Source organism: Toxotes jaculatrix, chromosome 22, assembly GCF_017976425.1.
Source record: "Toxotes jaculatrix isolate fToxJac2 chromosome 22, fToxJac2.pri, whole genome shotgun sequence".
NCBI lineage: Eukaryota > Metazoa > Chordata > Actinopteri > Toxotidae > Toxotes > Toxotes jaculatrix.
Genome location: NC_054415.1, coordinates 1,359,682 through 1,381,671, shown reverse-complemented (window position 1 = coordinate 1,381,671; position 21,990 = coordinate 1,359,682). Strand labels below are relative to the sequence as shown.

Genomic DNA, 21,990 nt, shown 5'->3' with positions numbered 1-21,990 from the left:
TGCTGCATCTCCTCCTGCACTGACTCATGAAACAGTCTGTACCAAAAATCCACTGACTGAGCAAACGGATCAGAACTGAGCAGTAAACAGACGAAAACAGCGGCCCCACAATTTCTACAGTTCATTTTAAGGTCTTATTAATTCAGCATCATTGATTAAAGTGCACAGAGTCTTCACAGTCAGAGTCCTGAGGCTCAGGTTGGCTGAGCTGGAATCATCTCTGAAATCACTTCTTTAAAAAAGAAAAAAACTCTTTTATGGAGAGTTTCTCTTCATTTTATGTGAACTTTCTGTTCTTTGAGCTGCTGCTGATGGAACTGCTTTCATGATCTTTACTGTAAAATACAATGGTTTCTTACTTTTGTGAAACAATCTGGGTTTTGAAAAGTTTTCTACAAATGATGATTCATATCATAATTACATTAGAAGAGGACCACCGAGACTCTTCTGTCCATTTGTGTCACAATCTGCGTCCCAGAGATTGTGTGGATAAAAAAGCTGAAAGCATCCCTCCCTGTAGGATACCTACAACAAATGCAGAGTGTTGGCTCAGCGCAGGACCACACATTTCCTGGCTCTGGCTCACATATTGTTGCCTCTTTTGGCTCGGTTTTAGGAAAGTGAGCATGGGCTGGTTTGGACTGAGAATCAGATCCAGTTAGAAGCACATGGCCCGAGCTTCGGGAAAACGTCGGCACCTGGACTCAGACCAGCGCACTTGGGTGGATTCTGGTGCGTCATCCATCACGAGTTTGGCACGAGCGGCGGAGCCAGGTGTGGCAGGTTTACTGAAGGGCACGGCTGAGCGAGGGCATCGGTGCTACCTGGGCCTGGAGCCTCCTGATTAGCAGCACCAGGTTGTGTGCTGGTTTAAACCAGAACTTTCTGTCTCCAGGTGGTTTGAGTCCTGAACACGCTGCTCAGCCGTCTCTGCTTAAAGTGCTTTTTCAGCAGCAGTGATTTTAGGAGTGGATTTCCATTTTGTTTATTTAAAAGAATAAATGTTCTACAACGTCAAAACCCGTTCACAAAGCTTCACTGACACCTGAGACTCTGAGTAACTGATTATTTGGTATCTTGGAGAAAATAAATCTTCACCTGACATCTTTGTACCACCTGGGCTGGACCACTGGATGTGACCTCACTTTTAACTCAGCATGGAGCCGCCTGTTAATGCAGCTAATGTCAGTGTAAAGGTCAGGAAGAGGAAGAAAATGTCAGAGCTAATCTGAGCGGATGGAAACAAACAGCAAACTTTGACTGAAAGTGGATCTCTAATGTGATGAATGAATGTGGACAGGAAGGAGGGACCTGACATACGCAATATGGAGCCGCAGTGATCACATTAGCTTGTTTGGGCGTAGAGAGGAAAAAGGAAATGCACCACGGTGACACAGCTAATTAATTCTGGCAGGACAGAAGTGTAAAACACAAACAATTATGAAGACAGAAGAAGAAGAAGGAGAAGGACGGGGAGAGGAAATTCGATTGCTCTGACACGATTCATTAACTTGGACGGGAAGGACGGGAGTGTAAACACCAAACGTGGTCGGGCTGAGCTGCAGCTGAGAGCTGAACGTTTCACAGCGAGAAGGAAAACCTGTCGTCCACTAAGACAAACGATAATATCTCTACAAACATTCACTGTGTCCCTTTGTTGTATTATAGAGTTACACTACAAAGTGTTCCACTAATTATACTGGTGTGAGTCAATGAGCGACACGGAGCTCAGAGTTTTGCCTGAACATCGCGGTTAGGGAGCGGCCGAACCAAACTTTCAGAACATTCCCAACACAAACAAAGACCGTGTCTCTCAGCCGAACCAAACTTTCAGAACATTCACAACGCAAACAAAGACCGTGTCTCTCGGCCGAACCAAAACTTTCAGGACATTCACAACACAAACAAAGACCGTGTCTCTCGGCCGAACCAAAACTTTCAGGACATTCACAACACAAACAAAGACCGTGTCTCTCAGCGACACATTTTAACGGCCACTTCGACTCCAGTCACCAACTTTCAAGTTTAGCTGAAAATCAGAAAACTGGACGATCACCACCTCAGCCGGCTCCTTTCAGCGCTCTGTCTGAACTGAGCTTCAGCTTTTCTTTGTTGCTGCAGCTTCACTGCTTCGGTTAAATTCCTTTGACTGCACCAACTTCAGCCAGTTTCCACAGAAATGAAGACAAAAGCACCTTCAGTTTCCTTTGCTTAATTACATAACCAGCTACTTCATGAATCTAAAAATGAGCAGGATGAAAAAGACAGAGCTGCATTAAGTTTCAGTGCAACAGGAGCAGTATTTACTCTGATACCTTACTTTGCTGAGTATAAACACATCTTAGTACAAATAAAGATTTAACTAAATAAGCTCAAACTCTCAAATGCACCAGTGTTTAATGTCTGAACACAAACGGCTGTCGGAGGTTCAATTCCCAGACCTAATCACACTGTACAGCCCCCTGACACGCAGGCGGAGAAGGAGGACAGAGTGTTTTCTGCGCCTGATCTGGGTACAAATTGATGAACCCAAAGGTAATTGTGCAAAGGACAAAGAGCTGGCTGACTTCCCTAAAACAGGCAGCCCAGGAGGGGAAGCTGTTTTCTCTTTCCTCATTTGGATCAGCAGGGGGAGAAGGTTAACACTGTGTTTTTTATTTAATGAATGCTGACAGGAAATCAAACATGAGAGGAACAGGGTGTTTCTTCCTGCCTTTGGCCGAATATGGACACACTGGAGTGATGTTGGCAAGACAAAGAGGGACGCAACCAAAACCTCACAACAACAACAACAACAACCAAACAACGTCAAAGGAAGAAGAAGTCGTCAGCAGACTTACCGAGCTTGGGCAGTGAGTACTGGACTTTAAAGTAGTCCTGGTAAAATCCCAGAAGCCTCTTGGTGATGTGGAGAGCGTAGTCCCCTGCTCCGCTGGAAATGGCGTCCGGCCGGGCGTACAGACGGATCTAAAGACAAAGATGCAGAGGAGTCAGGCTGAATCTGATAGAGATGGAGCTAAACACAAATACAGAGAGAATAATGGAATTAGCGTATGCTCAGCTCCAGAGAAAACTAAATGGAATTAATCCAAGAGACAGAAATTAAATTTGGCAGAGTTTAGGATCAAATCTTCGAGGAGACAAACAGAACAAGGCTGCGTGTACATTAAACGCTACAGAGGAAATAATACAGTCAGGCTGAGTTTAAATTCAAATCTGCACAGACAGAAATTAAATTTGGCAGAGTTTAGGATCAAATCTTCGAGGAGACAAACAGAACAAGGCTGCGTGTACATTAAACGCTACAGAGGAAATAATACAGTCAGGCTGAGTTTAAATTCAAATCTGCACAGACAGAAATTTAATTTGAGGGATTTTTTTTTTTGTGCACAGAGAAAAAAGAGAAATGGAATCAGCCCAGAGCTGATCTGGTCGACTCCACGGAGAGGATAACCGAATCAGGCCGAGATCGTGTTCAGGTCTCCGGAGTCGAGAGGCTCACGGAGCAGAAAAACAATCGACTCTCAGAGACAGAGAAAACAAAATGCTGGTGCTGGGTTTGTTCTCATCATTGTACCGGACGAAGACTCGCACTGTGGCCGCAGCTTCATTCAGTTAAAGATTCTCCGGCTGTGTGATCAGATCATGTGAGGGAAAGCGATAAGTTGTCCGTCACCATCACACACACGAAAACTCATCTGCCAAACGTCCCGATCAATAATCAATACCCCCAGGTCACATGACTGCCCCCCGCCTATCAGCACGCTCGGGTAGTGCAGTGACCTCGCTGAAAGAACAACAGGACGACACGCTGACAGTGTGCGTGTCCCTGAAGCTCCACAGCCATGAATTACACTCACATCACCGTGGGTGGGATGTAGGCTACAATTTAAAATAATTATCTGTTGTTGCAGAACGGTTTGTTATTCGGTACAGATGGAAATCTCAGTACTGACATTTAACTTTTCACTGCTTTACATCTAATATCAGGCTGGAGGGAGAAGGAAACTCAAAAGGACGGGCTGCTCAGTGCAACTCGTTCTTATTTACTGACAATCACAACACCTCGCTAACAGAGCAGCCTCTCTCTCCACCCTCTGCTCTCTGACAGAGAATCACTCCACCGGGCTAAACTATTAAAAAACAAAGCGACCGGCAACGTGCGAAGTGTCATGTAGCTCAGATTAAAACCCAGAAACAAGGACATTTTAAACTACGCAGTACACATGAGGCCACTACAGCTGCTTCAACCGTGTCCACCATCACAATAAACACATCACATGATCACAAAGTTAAATACAACAACCGAACTACCGACAAACATAAGTGAGGTTATTACAGTTCATCCTGAGAAGAACATGAACACAACCAGTCAACAAATATCTTCATACACAATTCTTCATTAATGTTTGTAAAACATTTCAAGCCAATCACTGTAAAGACATTCCAGTCTGGACCAAACTGGTGGATCGGCCAACCATCGTTCACGTGCGCCAAACACACAAGAGCATTTTCTGTAAAACTGTATCTTTTAACTGGCTTTGAAACCAACTTATTATTCGTTACCGTGCTATGAATCTGCTCGTCTCCTGTGATTCTGCACTTCTGTCAGAACGGCTTCGCTTCAGTGGCTCCCAACTGATTCTTTAACTGGAGTGATTGTTTCAGGCTGAAGGACGGACAGACATCTGCTCCATCGGAGTCCAAAAAAAAAAAAAAAGGGTTTCTGAGCTAAAAGCAATTTGGCTTTTAGAAAATGAGCTGCTGTAACTGCCTGATCCAATCGACATCCAGAGTTTGATGTCAAACTCCGGGCTAATCTCACTGTATAACATACTGTCAAACTGCACTCAGACGTCAGAGTGTTGGCCTCTGCTAGCATCAGTTCAGCTGTGTGTTTTAAAGTATTAGACAAAGCAAACACAACGATTTTGCTCTTTTTAGTGGAGTTAAACCACGTAGAGTTTGTCCTGAGGGTGGTGGCATCACCAGTGCCCCCCCCCCAGCACCTGTAAACAGGCTGTGGTGCGTAACATCAGCGGAGAGACCTTCAAAGTCCACACACTGCAGGCTGTGAGGTGTAATTGCTGTTTGACCCTGGTTTAACACGTCACCGTCTTATTTCCCAGCATCACCCTGGGAACACGGCGCACCGTCAGTTTAGCTGTAATATGACTGGCTCTGCTCTGGGGAGGCAGACACCATCCACCTCACCGTCCACCTCCAGCACAGCAGAACAGGGCCTGCGTGAGTTAGTGTGATTATGGTCACACAGGAAAATCCAGAACCAGCCTGTGGATCTGCTGAGAATCTCTGGAAATGTTTGACAACAAGCTGCCAGCTCTGTGTTTGTGTGATGGATGGAGCAGTTAATCAGGCTGAGCCACAGACTAATTACACACAGACTCCATCAGCTGACAGGCAAACGTTACCGTGGCGATGGGAGGTGGTGAAGTCACTGATCAAACTGTGTATATCAACATCTGCCTGGACACAGATACAACTCAACTGTGTTTATTGGACGGTTTTACTGTCAGAGAGAGAAACCAACTGACTGTCAGCTGAGACTGGCTGTCACACACACACACACAGACACAGACACACACACACACACACACACACACACACACACACACACACACACACACTTTTTCACATAAAGATGGAGGCGAGTGGACACACATATACACAGTCACATCATGATGTAATGCGGCTGTATCCCTGCCATATCTCTCTCTCGCTCAGGTAAACATCGCTCTGTCACTCTGCTATCTCTCTCTCTCTCTCTCTCTCTCTCTGTTTCACTTCCTCTCTAATAAAGTGTGTTTTCCTCACAGCTGTAAAAACACATTGTGAGCAGACCAGGTGGTTCCACCGTGTTCGTGTCACATAAAAACTCCTGTGAAACTGCACAAGTGTGCGTGTTATTAAGCTGCGTTCTGGCTGAACATGTGATGCCACTGCAGAGTCATCTGTCACCACTGTGAGAGACAAGTGTCACTATAATATACTGTATATTTCCATGAGAAAACCCTTTATCAGCGAACAATGATAGAAACCTGAGGACGAGTCTGTCTGTCCCTCCGCCAGGACAGACACACAGACAGATGTTATGTGTATTTACAGACTGAACAACCAGGACGACAACATCAGACAGTAAACGTGAAGGAAAGCATCACAAACACTGATGCTGCAAATATTAATGAGTACTGATATTATTACTGATGGTGCCACACGTGCTAAAGCTGTGCTAGTGCTTCGTCACAGTCCTGCTCCTCCTCTTGTTTTCATCCTCCTCTCCTTTACTCCTCACTTCCCTCAGCAGGACTGATTTTCCAATAAAAATTCTAACGTTTTAAAGCTCTTCTCCTCTTATTCCCCACATTCTCCTTCCTCCACCAGAACTCATCTCGGAGCGCGGCAGCCAGCAGAGTGAATATCTGCTAAGAAAGTGGAGGCTTTATTGAAATCGTAGCCTCTTTCGATGGACTGGCAGTGAGCTGCTGAATTGAGTATCATCTCCTGAGGATTCCTGAAACGCCTCCAGTCATGTTCTCCCAGGTGAGGAGAAACCAGGGCACATTACATTTTTCAGTTTGGGGGGGGGTGTGAGACAATCACACTTCAAAGTATCAGCATATACACATTCACTGTGTCTCCCAGGACTGAAACACACAGCCTCAGCTGAGCTAAAACCATTGCACGGTGGCTCAGTGGTCGGCATTGCCGCCTAACAAGACGAAAGTCCTGGGTTTAAACCCGACCCGCCGAGTTCGTATGTTCTGTCCGTGTCTGCGTGGATTTCCTGCTACAGTCTAAAAACATGCAGGTCATCTGAAGCGGAAACTTTAAATTGCTCCCAGGTGAGAACGTGAGCGTGAAAGTTTGCTGGTCATGTTTCTGAGCTCTGTGACAGACTGCTCAGGCCGCACCTTCCTGCTCCATGAGAGGAATTTCCATTTTCACTCACTTATTCTCATCGATCATCATCTATAAATCAGGAATGTTTACAGATTTGACCAATCACTGACAAATAAAACCAAACCTCAGAGTCTGAAATCCAACCTCCTTCTACACATTAACATCTGAGGGACTTTGTCTCGACTGAAGTTGTCCACTTAGAGACTATCAACACCAGAATTTAAATGATCTGCCTGGCTCTCGTGTTAAATTCTACATTACTTCTAATCAGTACAACAGAGTCACGCAACACTCACCAGTCTGCTGCTCTTGAGTTTCTATTTTTAACAGTGATACCATTTCTATTCATCACTTAATCCAGTGGCTTCTACTTTGCCATCTTGAATTAAACTGCTGTTAATGAAATAAACACTTTCTTCACATATTTCACAGTAAAATCCTTTTGAGGAGGTGAAGGGATTATTCCCCCTGAACTGCTGGAAAGCTTTGAACGTGAAGCAGATTAACGGCAAACAGCAGCAGCTGCAAATTATCACAGCAAACTGGAGCAGATCAAAAAAAACAAGGAGGCTTCTCACCAAAATACCATCAAACCAGCACTACTGGAACGGCCTGTCTCTAAAAATAGCCAGTCAGAAAACGGCCTGTCAAAGCTTTATGCATTAAAACAATTTAAACTTAAAATATCAATTTATTAACTTTACATTTGTTTAAAGAAATATGAGATGATCTGACTGCATCTGCCTTTTAAACAGAAGGCTGCAGGCAGCATCCAGTTAGCTTAGCTTAGCACAAAGAGTGGAAACAGGAAAACAGCCAATCACAACCAAACCCACCTGCCTGCACCGCTAAAGCTCCATTCATGGGCCAGTTTCTGCAGCACGTTACGGTGAAAAGACAAAATTCAGGCAGCTGCCACTGAAAATTAAATTTTCACTCTGAGCTTATCCACTATGGACATGTATGCCCTTTTCCATTCACCTGGCCCCCAGGCCTGGACAACACGTTTTAAAATGTCAAGCTGAATCCTGACTATGGTATAATAACTGTTACCTGTTTATCTGCCTCAGTCACTGCATCAAATTCACATTTCAGCAAGTTTTTAACTGCCTTTATTCATACGATCATTTTACCCTTCAGCAGTTTCATGTAATCCAGAGACAGACGTCTGTTAATTGCTTCGCTCTCTGCGTCTTCTGAGATCCTGAAGGGAGGAATTATGAATTACCCGACAAATAACTACAATTAGGCGACTATCGCTTCACCGCCGCCTGTGGTCAGACTGAGCCGAGAGCCCAAAGCGCTTTCTGATCTCTGACTGCAGCGAAACGCCTCGCGTTCATGTTGAAATCATCTCGTACATGAATTAAATAAATTCCAGCTGATAAAAGTCAAATTAAAATGTCTCGTGCTGTCGCGTTCAGCTAACCCTGGATTAGCTTGTCTGCTGCTATCTTAGCTAGCTAGCTAGCTAGCAGGCAACAACATGACCTTAGGATTAGTTGGAAAACTAGCAAACAACAAACTTTAAACTCGAAAAACATTAAACTCAAAAAACATTAAACTTAAAAAACATTACCCAGTGGTTCACAACTTACTTGGTTTTGAGGAAAAAAGAGTGTCCTAATATCAGCCCTCCTCCGTTTCTCTCCTGTCTCCTCCATTGTTATCGAGGAGGAGACGCTGTGCTGCTGCTGAGATCACAGCACTGTGTGTGTGTGTGTGTGTGTCTGTGTGTGTGTGTGTGTGTGTGTGTGTCTGTGTGTGTGTGTGTTCGCCACAAAAAATCCAGTGGTTGTATGAGCTCATAATCCATATTCATATTTTGCCCCTGTTGTCGGAGCAATTGTTGCATCTATGAGTAATGTTACACTGTTTTTTTCAAAATAAAAGCCCTCTGTTCCTTTCATGTTTTAAATGAAAGAAGCATATTTACAAAGCCCTGTTCATAATGTGGTGCACAGCATCACACTGCTACACATGTAAATGGCAGATTCAGTTTACAGCAGCAGGGAGGAGCTGCCACTCCACATCCCTGATTTGATTTTAAGATGTCTGGTCAGGCAGACACGTCTGAAACGTCCTTTTATCCTCATCAGTCGCTCAATCAACATCAGAAACACAAAAGCAACAGTGACATTTCTATTCAAAGCTGCACATTATTCAAAGTTTGAACAAACAGGACACAAACACAAAAAGAGTAGATAAAAACACAAACGCACAGGGTTCCCTCATTACTCTCATCTGTCGATTCATGTAAGCACTTTTTCGTCTGTTTTCTCTCCTCTTTCTCTTCCTTACGTCCTTTGCCTCCTATCCTCTCTCCTTGTTATCTCTCCACTCGTCCGTGACATCTCTCGCTGCGTTCTGTCGCTCCGTTTGTCGCCCTTGGATGATGGATGAGGTGATGGACGCTCGGTTGCCACGGTAATTTGATGGATGGTTTAGCAACTGATACGATTGCTGAGAGAGGGCGAGCACACACACACACACACACACTCTCTCTCTCTCTCCTCACAGTGACTTTGAGATCAACAGGCCTCAGACAGTCACTGCTCCCTCCATAACAAACACTGCTGACCCATGACCGCAGCGCCACACACCTGTCCAATCATATCATCACTTTTGCTGACGACACCACTGTGATGAAGTGAGACAGCCCGAGAGCTGGAGCAAGGATAACAGTCTCTCTGTCAGTGTCAGCAAGACAAAAGAGATGATTGTTGACTGCAGAAGGACCAGAGCATGAACAGAAAGCCGACAGAGGCAACATGCAGCTTCTGGTGAATGACACCACCTCCTCTACAGAGAGACAACGTCCTGTCCTGCATCCACTACTTTTCAGAATCTTAAAACAAATAAGAGTCTGATGCTCATTACAGGTTGCAGATGTCTGAGCTCTGGGAAATCACCCAAAGACTTATTGAAGGTGCAGGTAGCACTGATGTGTCTATCGTGCTTCTTTTGTGAAGGGATGGTTCCTGTAGATGTTGGGAAACAGGACGGTAGACGTGGGTGTTTTGATGTACGTCAAACACCGCTGTGTGTGTTGCTCTTAGTTTTCGGTTCTCACATTGTTTAATGTGAGCAATGTTTGACGGCCCAAGGAGGTAAAACTATCCGATATTTGACGAGAGAGGAAAGCAAAGAGGGGAGCGGAAATCGATTCTTTGAGGCACAAATATGATTTTTCTTCTTCTTTCCTATTCCATCAGTGTGCCTGCTCCTCAAATTTATCCTGCGGGGACGACAAATCAAAGGGCTATGTTTACCTTAAGGAAGTTCTGATTCCCAGGTTGAGGGGGGTGGGGTGGGGTGAGGCTGCGGGGCCCTTTAAGTTTCACAGGGACTTTCATGATCAGACATTTTGATGGATTAATATTTGAAAATGGCGTCAGAAAAGCAAAATTAGTAACCAAGGACAGGTGCAGCTGCAGCCTCTTACAGCTCGAAGAAAATTACAGCAATCAAACACAAAAAAGATCATTTTCCAAGCTGAGTTCTCAGTGTTGAAACACACTGAGACACTTTGTGGTGTGAACTGCTTGTTGTGATTTGTTCGTATAATGAACGACTTAAACAACAAAGACGTCAAATAATTTGCGAAATAATTCAACTTATTATTTTTTATATGTTGAACTGAGTTCTACCTTTGTTATCATATTTTCTTGTCATCATTCTTCAGTTTTTTTCTAACAGGGTATTTTGATCAGTATCTCTGTATTCTAAATTAAATGGGTGCGTACGACTGAAACGTCTGTTTGCATTAAACTACAGCTCCTATGAGACACATCCACCCGTCCACTCGTCTTTTGAGCTGGACTTACCTATGTTGTTAAACTTTGGTTAAAGTAATGGGTGCCACAGAAAAACCTAATGTTTAAGTGACCTTTATCATTTTAAAATACTAATCTGACCTACAGTTTATTATCATTACAGGGCATTAACGTGACCTTTATTATCATTATGGAATGTTAATGTGACCTTTAATATCATTACAGGAGTTTAATGGTAGTCTCCTGGATTTTATGTTATAGTGCCACAAAATCCCCAACTTTTCTCCCGCCTCATTTGATCCTGGGAGGGAAGGACTCTGCTCAGATGCAGTTTTGCTTTTCTTTATTAGAAAATGTTAACGTTAAGACCATTATAATTATAATTACAACCAGAACTACTGTCTTGTGGTTTTATGCCTCTGCCAACCAGTCAAGTTGCAGTTTCCATCCATGTTTCCATCGAAAACTCATATAATTTATGAAGTAAAACTTTGAAGGAATTTAATAAAAAGTTATTGTGTGTTTTTTGATTTGTAATATAGGGATATATCAAACAAGGACGAGGATGAGTTACCCTCCTCGTCTGTAGTTTAAAAGTTTGTTTTAAAAAGGCTCAGTTATTTCCAATAGTTTCCACTGTTATTTAAAAATTATTAATCAGAGTTATATCCTACTGAATTAGTTTTTTGTCAGATTGAATACGGGGAACGTCCTCTCAGTAATCGCTCAGTGTGACAGATCCTCACGGTCTGAAGCTTTGTGTCTGAGTCTTGTTAAAAGCAGATGTGCTGCAGACAGAAACCTGTTCACATCCAGATTCACAGCTGTGATTAGCTGATGGATAAACACCAACAGTCTTTGCTTTATGACGCTGACAGTCGGCGAAATGACAAAGATGAAGGAATAACGAGCTAAATGGCTGAAAGATGGGGGTTTCATTGAACTGGGGGCTGCTCAGTGGGTCATCACACACTGTTTGTTTGTTTGTATTCTGCCAGACTTTAATCCTCCCTGAAGGGAAAGCAGCTCATTACAGGAACAGAGATTCTAACAGCGACACATTAGAAAGACAATGCAGAGACAGAAAGATAAACAGCTGTTTCTGAAGGAGGCAGAGAAAGGACGCTTTGAAAGGAGGACAAGAGAAGGAATTTGAGTTGACAATGAAGGCTGGAAGTGTCCCAGACTACTGAAGATGTGTTTGTGCAGCTCAGATCATCAAAAAGATGGAAACAATTCCTTCATCCGGAGACATTTATGTTGTGTTTACACTGTTTTGGTGCATAAAAAATGTGGTTTTTGTTTACAATCATAAAAACTGTTTAAAGTGTTAATGCCAACCTAAATGAGTTTTTAAGCACCGACTCAGCTGTTACTCTGCCTTATTTTCTGACTCATTAACGTAGTCTCCAAAATGGCCTAATAAATCTATTGATACTCTGGACTTATTAACCTTCTCTGTATGTTTAAGAACGGTATAATTATTTCTACGGATGGAAAAGTTAACAGTGTGAGCAACACCCTGGTAACCACCGTGAACACCCTAACAACCGCTCAGGAACAAGCCACCAGCTAACAGTCCCGCTAACAAGCTCCGAGCTACATTACAGCAACAACCACATGACCTCCAAGTAAAACCCGAACAAAACGCCTGGGAAAAGCAACCACACAGCAACACCATAGTTTCCTGTCAAGGCTGGAGTCAGCAGGCTAACAGGAACACAGGGGACAGAGCCCAAATCCAGACGCCAGAGGCAGAGCTAAAGTCGTACAGTGGTTTCCTTCACACAGAGAAGAGACGGCTGTCCACGAAGACAAACAGGTCCAGTAAGGAGCCCAAAGTCCAAACAAACACACTTTTCATAGCGACTGAACTTTATTTCCATCACTTCCTCAGTCAGCTGATGAAAATATAGTTAATGCAAGTAAAAGCTGCCTCATTCATTTTATGTAAACGTACAATGAAAAATGGAATAAACACATAAGCAGTGAGATACTGACAGCATGATTGACAGGCTGAAGTTATCTTTAAATGTAAAACTCAGCACTCGGGTTTGTGCAGGGTAAACTGCGTCATTTCTACAGAGACTAAATTCCTGCTCTCGGTCCAACATGTCAACGGATGCTTTGCTTTTCTTTCTGCTGCTTTGAGGAGGATGGAAGGATGAATGTTTCTGTCAGATGAAGCTGTTTCAGCGGTTATGAAGAGGATGGAGGGATTTTTTTTTCCCCTCCATCATATAAAGCTGTTTCTTTCAGAGGTTTGGAGGAGGAGGATGGAGGGATGGGAGGATTAATGTTTCTGTCAAAGGAAGCTGCTCTGCAAACAGACAGCAGCGTCTCCACTGCCTTCAGGCTGAAACAAGGATTTTAATATAAGAGCGATGCTGTAACAGAGACACAGAGAGTGTACCCAGCAACTGTTTGTAAATATGCTGCTTCCTGGATCTCTTTCATGCCCTGCACGCTTTTTGTCTGCAAATAGAATCATATCCTGTTTTTAAAAGCTGTTATTCAACCAGGACAATCTCACACTTAAACCTGTCCTTCCACGGTGTTGAGAGTATGTACCAGAACGAACAGTCTGTCATCTACGTGTTCATGGAAGAAAAGTCCAGTCATTCAACATTTATCAATACAAACACTGAGGAATTTCATCAGCACGACTGCTGACTTTCTCAGGATGTTCACGTCTTCTTCACAGTTCCCTGCAGTTTGTTTGTTGTTGTTTTCTAGCAACTTGAACTTTGTTTGAATTTCATCGATCTGCAGATTTGATTTTCCGGGTGTTTCGTTTTTTCAGATCCCTGTGTGGATCCATGTGTATCTGACCTGTACTCAGAGAATTATCCCAGTACACGCATTTTCCCAGGCTGAGTTAAATATATTTTTCTGATTGGGTTCATGTGCATTTATCCCATTTTAAGGCAACAAATACATCATGAGTTCACACAACCTAATATATTCAAATAAAGTGAATTAGGACCTGGATGTGGTGGAAAAGGTGGAGAATAAGCAATTTTCGGAGTTTTACTGCGAGTTAAATTAGTCTTATTGAGTACTGTAATGATATTGCAGTGCAGTGCATATTATGTGATGTAGGACTCTACATCATGATAATCTAATCTGAGTCTGCTTCTTACCAAGTAGGGGAGCAGCTTAATGTCTCTAAGTAAAATCATAAATGTATAAATTACTAAGTAATTTGCTAACATCTCATATCTGGGAACCATCAGCTCTAAGTACGCTCTGCTGGTGGGAAACGGGAGCAGATCCTGACATCCTGGAAAATCCATTCGTTCATTATCTGTGCCCACTTATCCTGTGCAGGATCACAAGGGGCTGGAGTCCATTCACAGGCAAACAGCAGAGTAAAGTCAAACAGAAGGTGGGCTGGAAGAAGCTTTTGTTATTGTAGCTTATTTGGAGCTAATGCTAACGTGGTTAATAACTCTGAGACCCACATCTGTATGATGCAGTACTTAGTTTTGGTTAATGAGCATTAAATCATCTGAGATGAGGAGATACACACTCTTAATATGATACAGCTGATATAATACACACTGCTAATGCAGCGGAGTCCACACAGAAAGCCTGGATTCAGGAAGTATATGTTTCATATAAATATTCGTTTGCTGCTCTAAAAGAAGAACTGTCACACCTGCAGAGTCTGAAGCACCTGAAGCAGAACCAGGGTTATGATGTGTAACCTTTTCTTTTATTCACCTGTAAGATGAGTGTGAAGTGATGGAAGCGTTAGCTTTCGTTTTTGGTGAGTAAAAATAGCAAGAATAAAAGATTAATTTATTCATTATGAGGACTAAAACTCACAAGCCTGACTGATTCGACCTTACAAATACTTTATACACACACACACACACACACACACACACACACACACACACACACACACACACACACACACACACACACACACACACACACACACACTCTGCCTGTGTCTCCTTGTTACTGAAAGATAATTTTGGTGAAATGCTGTTTTAATGACGACTCCTATCTGGGTCATTTATAACCATCACCAGCCTCTAACACTGGGTATGTGTGTGAATATTTGCGGGTGTTGTGGTGCTGTCCTTGAGTTTCTGGCAGACGAGATGGATGGGCTGTAATTACACTGATAGAGAGATGATCGGAGGAGGGGAAGAAGAAGAAGGAGGAGGAGGAGGAGGAACAAGGTCGTGCATGTATTTGTCCTTGTATCAGAACACAGACGCGTGCGCGTGCATATTTCTGTTGTTAGAGGATGATGGGAAATCAGCCGAATCCAGCGGTGGACGGCTTTCACTTTCAAATCAGAATCATAACAGACACGATGGACATGTTAAACACTGTGAAGCACAGAGAGAAAACGGATAGAACAGCTTTCCTCCAAGTGTCTGGTCCGAAGCACCAAACTAAACCCACACCAGGTCCACATCTGGATCACACCTGCTCCTTCGGTTTTCCATCAAATCCGAGTGTGTTCATACAGCTAAGCTGAGAGAAAGGGAATGAGACCGTGTCCACCTCTATACAAAAGACAGTTAATTATCTCCTATCTCAAGATACCAAACTATTATCTTCATTCACATCTTAATTACCGTGTTATCCTGAGATAACAAATGCTGCCGTCTGACTTCATTATATCAGTGAAAGATAATAAACTCTTATCTGTAGATTTAGACTTTAGAGGTTCTGAATCAGTCATTAGTTAGAGAGGAGAAATTGTTCCCATCTGCAGTAGTTTAATCCAGTTACCCTGAAATAACCGTTTAATTAAGATCTATCTGGAGATATCAAGCATTGTTTTCCTGTGATAAAAACTTGAACTTGTCATTTTATCAAGATGGCAAACTGTGTTCTGGAGACCTACATGACTTCACCGCCTCATTATCTCATGAGCGCAGATGCTGATCTTGTTAAGCTGCTTAAAGAGGTGCTCCAGTGATTAGTGTGGCACCACAAAGCTGAGGAGTCATGACAGACACATTAGCAGAGGCAACAGAGGCAGAGTCACCCTGACCTTTAGTCCCTGCAGCACAGGTCAAGTTCCAAAACACTGGATCCTACACTTCCCATGATTCCTTTCCTTAAACCCTCTCTGCCTGGTAATAACCAGATCTTTCAAAGCACTGCTCTCAGGTTGGAACAGGTTTTCTTTTCTTTTTCTGATAAATCTCTGGAGTCTGAACCTAAACCAAGGTAATCCATACAACATCAGTCAGAGACTGGCTGACAGGTTAGAGTGATGTTGTCAGGACTGTTTGTTTGTGGGTTTGATCAGATTGTATTTAAAGTGCTGGCAACATAAACAAACCAACTGTCATCTGTCATCAGCTGAGCCGCCCACTTCAAACCAGTCACAACAGTAAGGACAATATCTCTCACACACAAAACCTCTAATGTGAAATAACCACATTTTGGAGGAAAGATTTTTGTTGCTGTTGAACTGCACCGCTCATCGAAGCTGAGGAAACAGATTTCAGAGGATCAGAGTTTTCCCAGAGTTTTTTTCGATCTATTCACACACAGAGTCTTTCCTCTGAGCCTCGAGACAAACAGCAGCACCAGAACACAACAGAGAAGCCACAGCAAACACAGAATCAACAACATTCACGGTATTTGGTTCATCGTGAGTTCATTAAATCAGATCTTAGAAATCAGTGGTTTAAAAAATAAACAGGATTTCTTATCTGAAGAAAAGAAGATAATTAAGTTGGGATCATGAGATAAGAGAAAAATACCTTCCTGTGTATCAGTTTATTGTCATTATTACATGTTTTAATTGCATGTTATTGTTTCTGTGTTGTCCTGTTTTCTGTCTGTGGCCAACATGAGAAGACAGAAGTGACACTGAAAGATTCTGGGTTGTGTTAGAAAAGGCAGACATGTTTCAGGATAAAGCTTCATCAGAGAAACCCTGAAACCAGAGTCACAGCAGGACTCCTGGTTTTACTGTGTGTGTTCAGTGTGTGTAGACACTGACCGTCACGCCGCTGTCGGTCTGCGTCTCTCTGTACGTGAAGTTGCAGACGGCCCAGGCCAGGTAGTACGTGGACATGCGAGGCGTTCGCGCGAAGCGATTGGTCACCCAGTCGTCCTCGTCCGACAGCGAGCTGCTCTCCACGGGCATGTTGGAGAGCGAGGTGTACTGCGGGTCGTGGCGGAGAGTGAGGGAGAACGTGGCCTTGTAGACGGGCTCGTCGAAGCAGGGGAAGGCCTTCCGGGCGTGGATCGGACTGAACTGAGTCACCGCCAGGTAACTGTGTGAGAGACACAGGTGAACAGTGTTACACACCTTTATCCTATAATAACAAGAACCAAGAAAGATTTTATTTTATCAATATGAAAATACTCATTTCCTCGTCTCTTAGCAAACAGCAAACCACATTTCTTCACAGTTCACTACACTCTATAGAGCACATGGGAAATCGATGCAGAGGCCAGTTTACGGTGTCAAATGTCTACAAAGAACCATCTGGACACGACTCAGGTCACGTCTTTCATCCAGCACAGAGCTAAATATGTGTTTTGTTCTTTTTTCTATAAAATGCAGTGACACCAGTTAACCTTCACTACGTGATATTTAACTGTACACAAAGCTTTTGATTCGATGTGGGGTGATTTGAGTCAAGAGTCAACTTTAGAGGGTAAGTACGTGTTTGGACAGCACTACAAAAAATGTAATCACAGCTGCCACAGGACAAAGAGAGTTCATCCACTCCACTGCCAAAAAAGAAAAGAAAATAATAAAAAATACAGCATTACATTAACTACTACATTTCTGTTAGAGGTGGGTAATATAGATCCTCAGTCACAAAATGCCTAATTTTAAAAATCTAGAGAACTTTGTTTGTGGTATAGTCTTCATAAATATCTGGTCAAATCGCACCGAGTGAGGCTGCAGCAACAAACCCCCCCAGAGTGCAGTGAGCTGAGCCAGTGTGCTTCAGTTTTACTGCTTATGAATCCTCTTTTCATTTGTAAGAAGAAGATTGTGCTTTTGCCTCTTCTAAAAGTTATGGTTTCACAGTGAATTGGACGTCCTCATGGGTCCACTCAGGTCCAAGAAACCAAGACTCAGCCGTGTCCCAAGTCTTCTCGGTCTAATTAGGTGGAGGCAGGGTCCTTTTCCACAAATCCTCTCATCCTACTCTTCTTCCCAGTTTTGTTTCTCCTGTTCTTTTTCCTTTTATCTTATTCTACACTTTCTCTTACCTACCATCCTGTCTTCCTCCTCCTTGTTTCTTTATTCTTTCTTTAACCCCTCCTTCCCTGCAGGTCCGTGACAGTATTTCTCATACTGATCCTGCTTATTTTCTTATTTTTCCACCCTTTAGTTTTCTTATTTTTTTCACTTTGGAATTACTTCTTTTGTTCAGCTACGCTACGACTGCACAGCAACTTCGCTTTGTTTACACCAGTTATCAGCTGATCACGCTGACGCCGCCTAAAGCTGGATTTTGTTTTAGTCTTTGAACCTTCCAAACCTATCAAAGGAGAAATTTAAGGTGGAATCAAAGTTCAGGGGGTTAAAGGATAATCCTCTGAAGTCGGAGCCGACAGGACGGCTGTCTGCCGGCAGAAGTTTTTACCGCAGATGTTAGTACTTCTGCAAGATAATCCACAATAAACATGAGGAAACTTTCTGTTTCCTCCTGATTTCTTAAAGTGGAGTTAAATGTTTTCATATCACAGCTTTGTTACGTTCGTCTGTCAGTCACCTGACAGACACTGGGACAAGTTTAAACTCCAGGAAATAATCCCTCAGGAAACTTTGTTATCACACTCATACATTTTACTGCTGCTGTCTGTGGAGAGAGGGATGAAAGAGAGGGAGGAGGGGGAGAGGAGAGGATGGGGGAAGTACAGGTGGAGTAAGAGGAAGAGGACAAGAAGAAATGGAAAAGAAGGATGAGACAAGGAGAAAGAGGAGAGGAGGAGAAAATGAGGATGAGGCTAAAGGAGCAACAGTAAAAGGAGAAAAATCTCAGAGGCCTCCAAAAAAGAGAAGGAACAAGGAGGTGGATGAGAGAGGAGAGGATAGAGAAGGGAAAGAGAAGAAAGAGAAAGGAGGGAAGAAAGAGGAGTGGAGATACAAGAGGATGAGAGAGAGGGAAGGAAAGGAGGAGGAGGAAAGAGGAGCTGTGGGAGGATGGAGAGGTGGATAACAGAGGCAGTGAGAAGAAGAAAAGAGTGAAAAACCAGGTGTGGAGAGAGGATGATGGAGGGAGGAGGAAGGAGAGGAGGGAGGAGGTGAAGAATGGAGGAAGGGAGGGAAGGAGGGAGGGAGTAACGTGGATAATAAGCAGAGGGCGAACGAGGCAGACATAGACAGAGAGAGAGAGAATAATGGAGAAAGCCTGAGAGGGACGAGATAAAGAGAGAATCTATTGGAGAGGAGGATGAGTCTGTAACACACACACACACACACACACACACACACACACACACACACACACACACACACACACACACCTTCATAAAAGCTCAATGAAACCCCAATATTAACACACACATACACACAAACACACACACACACACAATGCAGGTCGTCAACAGTCGCTGCTGCCAAGGTAACGCGTGTTGTCACAGTAATCCTGATTGACAACCAAGCCAGCAGCGTTGCCCCGTACAAACACAACATGTACACAAACACACACGGACACACAAGCATGTAACCACACACACATACAGACATATAAACACGTAAACACACACTCACACACACACTCATGCATGAATGCATACAACACTTTGCTTTGTCTCCTAAACACTGGAGGACAAATGGAAATGACATCATTTCCTGCTGTAATGTTTGCCATTATCTGGTCTGGAGACACCACAGAAGAAGAATACAGGCATGTGAGTGACACACCAGAGACACACACACACACACACACAGATAGTGTGAGAGAGAGAGAGAGAGAGAGAGAGAGAGAGAGAGAGAGAGAGAGAGAGAGAGAGAGAGAAACACACACCTCATTCAGATTCAGAGATGTGACTGAAGGGGAAACTGTTGAGTCAGGTGCTTTTCTGTGCATGTGTGTGTGTGAGTGTGTGTGTGTGTGTGTGTGCGTGTGTGTGAGTGCATATGTATTAGAAGTGTGTTCAATTTCTATATCTGCCTCATACACACACACACACTCACACATATTGCAGTCGTTTCAATGTGAAAGTGGGGAATTGCAATTTGAGACATTGCTTAAAGAGATCAGTGTGTCCAGCATGGTGTGTGTGTGTGTGTGTGTGTGTGTGGGTGAGTGTGTGTGTCTGTGTGTGTGTGTGTGAGCTGCTGCAGCTATAGTCTTACACAGGAAGCTGGTGAAGAGGCTGATTCATCATGTTCAGTATAACATATGCGACTGATGGAGGACACAGGGGGGGCGGGTGGGGGGAGGGGGTGGGGGATCAGATTTCAATACTACTTTCTAAGGGAACAAGGACAGAGGAGGCAAGGATGTAGGAAATAAGAGGAGGGAGAGGAGAAGGAAGAAGATAAGAGGAGATAAGGAGGTGAGGTTGTGAGGAGATAAGGAGAGAGAGGGATGATAAGGAGGCTTCCTGTCCTCTGGGCTAGGTTGTCAAAGTGTGGCCCACGACCCACAGATGGTCCATTGGGACATTTTGTGGGGTCTAAACGACGTTAGTGAGAAGTTCAGCGTTACCATGGAAACCACTCACAGTTTAAATACCGGAGGCACCAACACAAAACAAAACAAACACCGAAAGATCCAGGAAACTGAACTGAACGGCCCCTGGTACGAAGCCACAGAGGACCTCAGGAGGCGTCCTCACCCTCAGCTCGTCAGACTCAGCTCTACACTGTCAGACTCAGCTTTCATCAGCCTAAGTTGTGCAGTGTGTGAACTTAAAGCTGATGGCAGAGTAACATGTTACTGGAGTCCCTCAGAGTGTGTGTGTGTGTGTTAAAGGCTCAGAGAACGAATGAATTTATTAAGTCGCTTCAGCTCTGACTGCCATGTTGGATAGGTTACCCTCTGACACGCTGCAGAGTGGGTGAGCGCAGTATTGATCTGAAACATCTCAACACCAGATTACTCAGAGAGAGAGAGAGAGAGAGAGAGAGAGAGAGAGAGAGAGAGAGAGAGAGAAGCTGGTGATGAAGAGGAGGAAGATGACAGATGAAGGACAGATCAGGTAGATCTGTGACCAATCAGCTTCTTTCTACCTTCCATTAAAATGCTGATGCTCACCTAGCCTTCGTTAACCATCTGTCTCTCTCGTTAACGCTCCAGCATCTCTGTTCCTAATCAAACGCTGCCTCGTTACATCTCTTACTACCCCTCGTTAACTCTGATTCCTCTCCTCGTTAAGAAAAGGCAGCTCTGCAAAAACAGCTCCGGTCTAATGAAAACGTTCCTCACAGAATCTGAAGCGGTTTTTGGGTTTTCTGGGATTTTTTTAAAAAGAAATCTGTGAATCAGGAGACACAGACTCGTGGGTTGAGTCCAGTGAGAACCTTCGAGGTCAGTGATCTTCCCCACGTTACACTGTTGATCATATATGGACAGCTGAAGGATGAAGCTGTGCTGCTACACAGTGCATATCGAATTATCTGAGGTTTTACTGATTGTAAAAGTGAAATCTTTACATACTCTGTGATGTCTTTTCGTCTTTCAGCTCTGCAGAGGACACGCTTGTGCCAAAACGTCAGCTTATGGAATAAAGTCTGTGCTGCAGAACTGTCAAACGTGCTCCTGCCTCTTTGCCAGTTTTCGTGCTCGTTCACTGTCTACAGTCATTAAGTCATTTTCTCGCTGACTGGCAACCAGTGCATTCAGATTATGCTGGGGCCCGTTAGAAGCCGGTGCAGCAGCAACTAAATCCCCTCGACCTGTGAGCACTTAGCCTCGTGAACAACAGACTGAACTTCATCAGAATCCAGGACATTTAGTTGTTTTCAAGCCTCCATGTTGTGAGTTTCTACGTTGTAATGATGTCAGTGAGGAACCAAACCTCAGTGAACAGACAGGAACTTCAGAGTGTGAGGAAAAAATCCTCTGATGGCTGCGACTCTACCCGCCTGGTCCAGTTCCCTTTACATTAGCTGAGTATTGATGTGTCAGTTTTTATCCTGTCGTGATGTCATGTGTCATGTGTCATGTGAGTAGGTCAGTGGAGTCTGTGCAGACGCGGCTGCTGAGACTGGAACGAAACTGGTTTTAATGGGAGACAACAGCAATGTCAACAATAAACCCATCATTTGCACAGAGATCAATAATAAGCTTAAACAGTGATACTCTGTGTGTGTGTGTGTGTGTGTGTGTGT

General features: G+C 43.7%; 1 protein-coding gene across 1 annotated transcript in view; it reads right to left on the bottom strand.

Moving 5' to 3' along the window:
• Positions 1 to 21,990, bottom strand: part of LOC121176308 (thyrotropin-releasing hormone-degrading ectoenzyme-like) — a 94,216-nt gene that overhangs the window by 65,381 nt on the left and 6,845 nt on the right. The window contains exons 3-4 of the mRNA XM_041030357.1: positions 16,684 to 16,960; positions 2,841 to 2,967 (exon numbers count right to left, since the gene is read on the bottom strand). Coding sequence (XP_040886291.1) covers positions 2,841 to 2,967; positions 16,684 to 16,960 — 404 coding nt within the window. The remainder of the gene's footprint in view (positions 1 to 2,840; positions 2,968 to 16,683; positions 16,961 to 21,990) is intronic.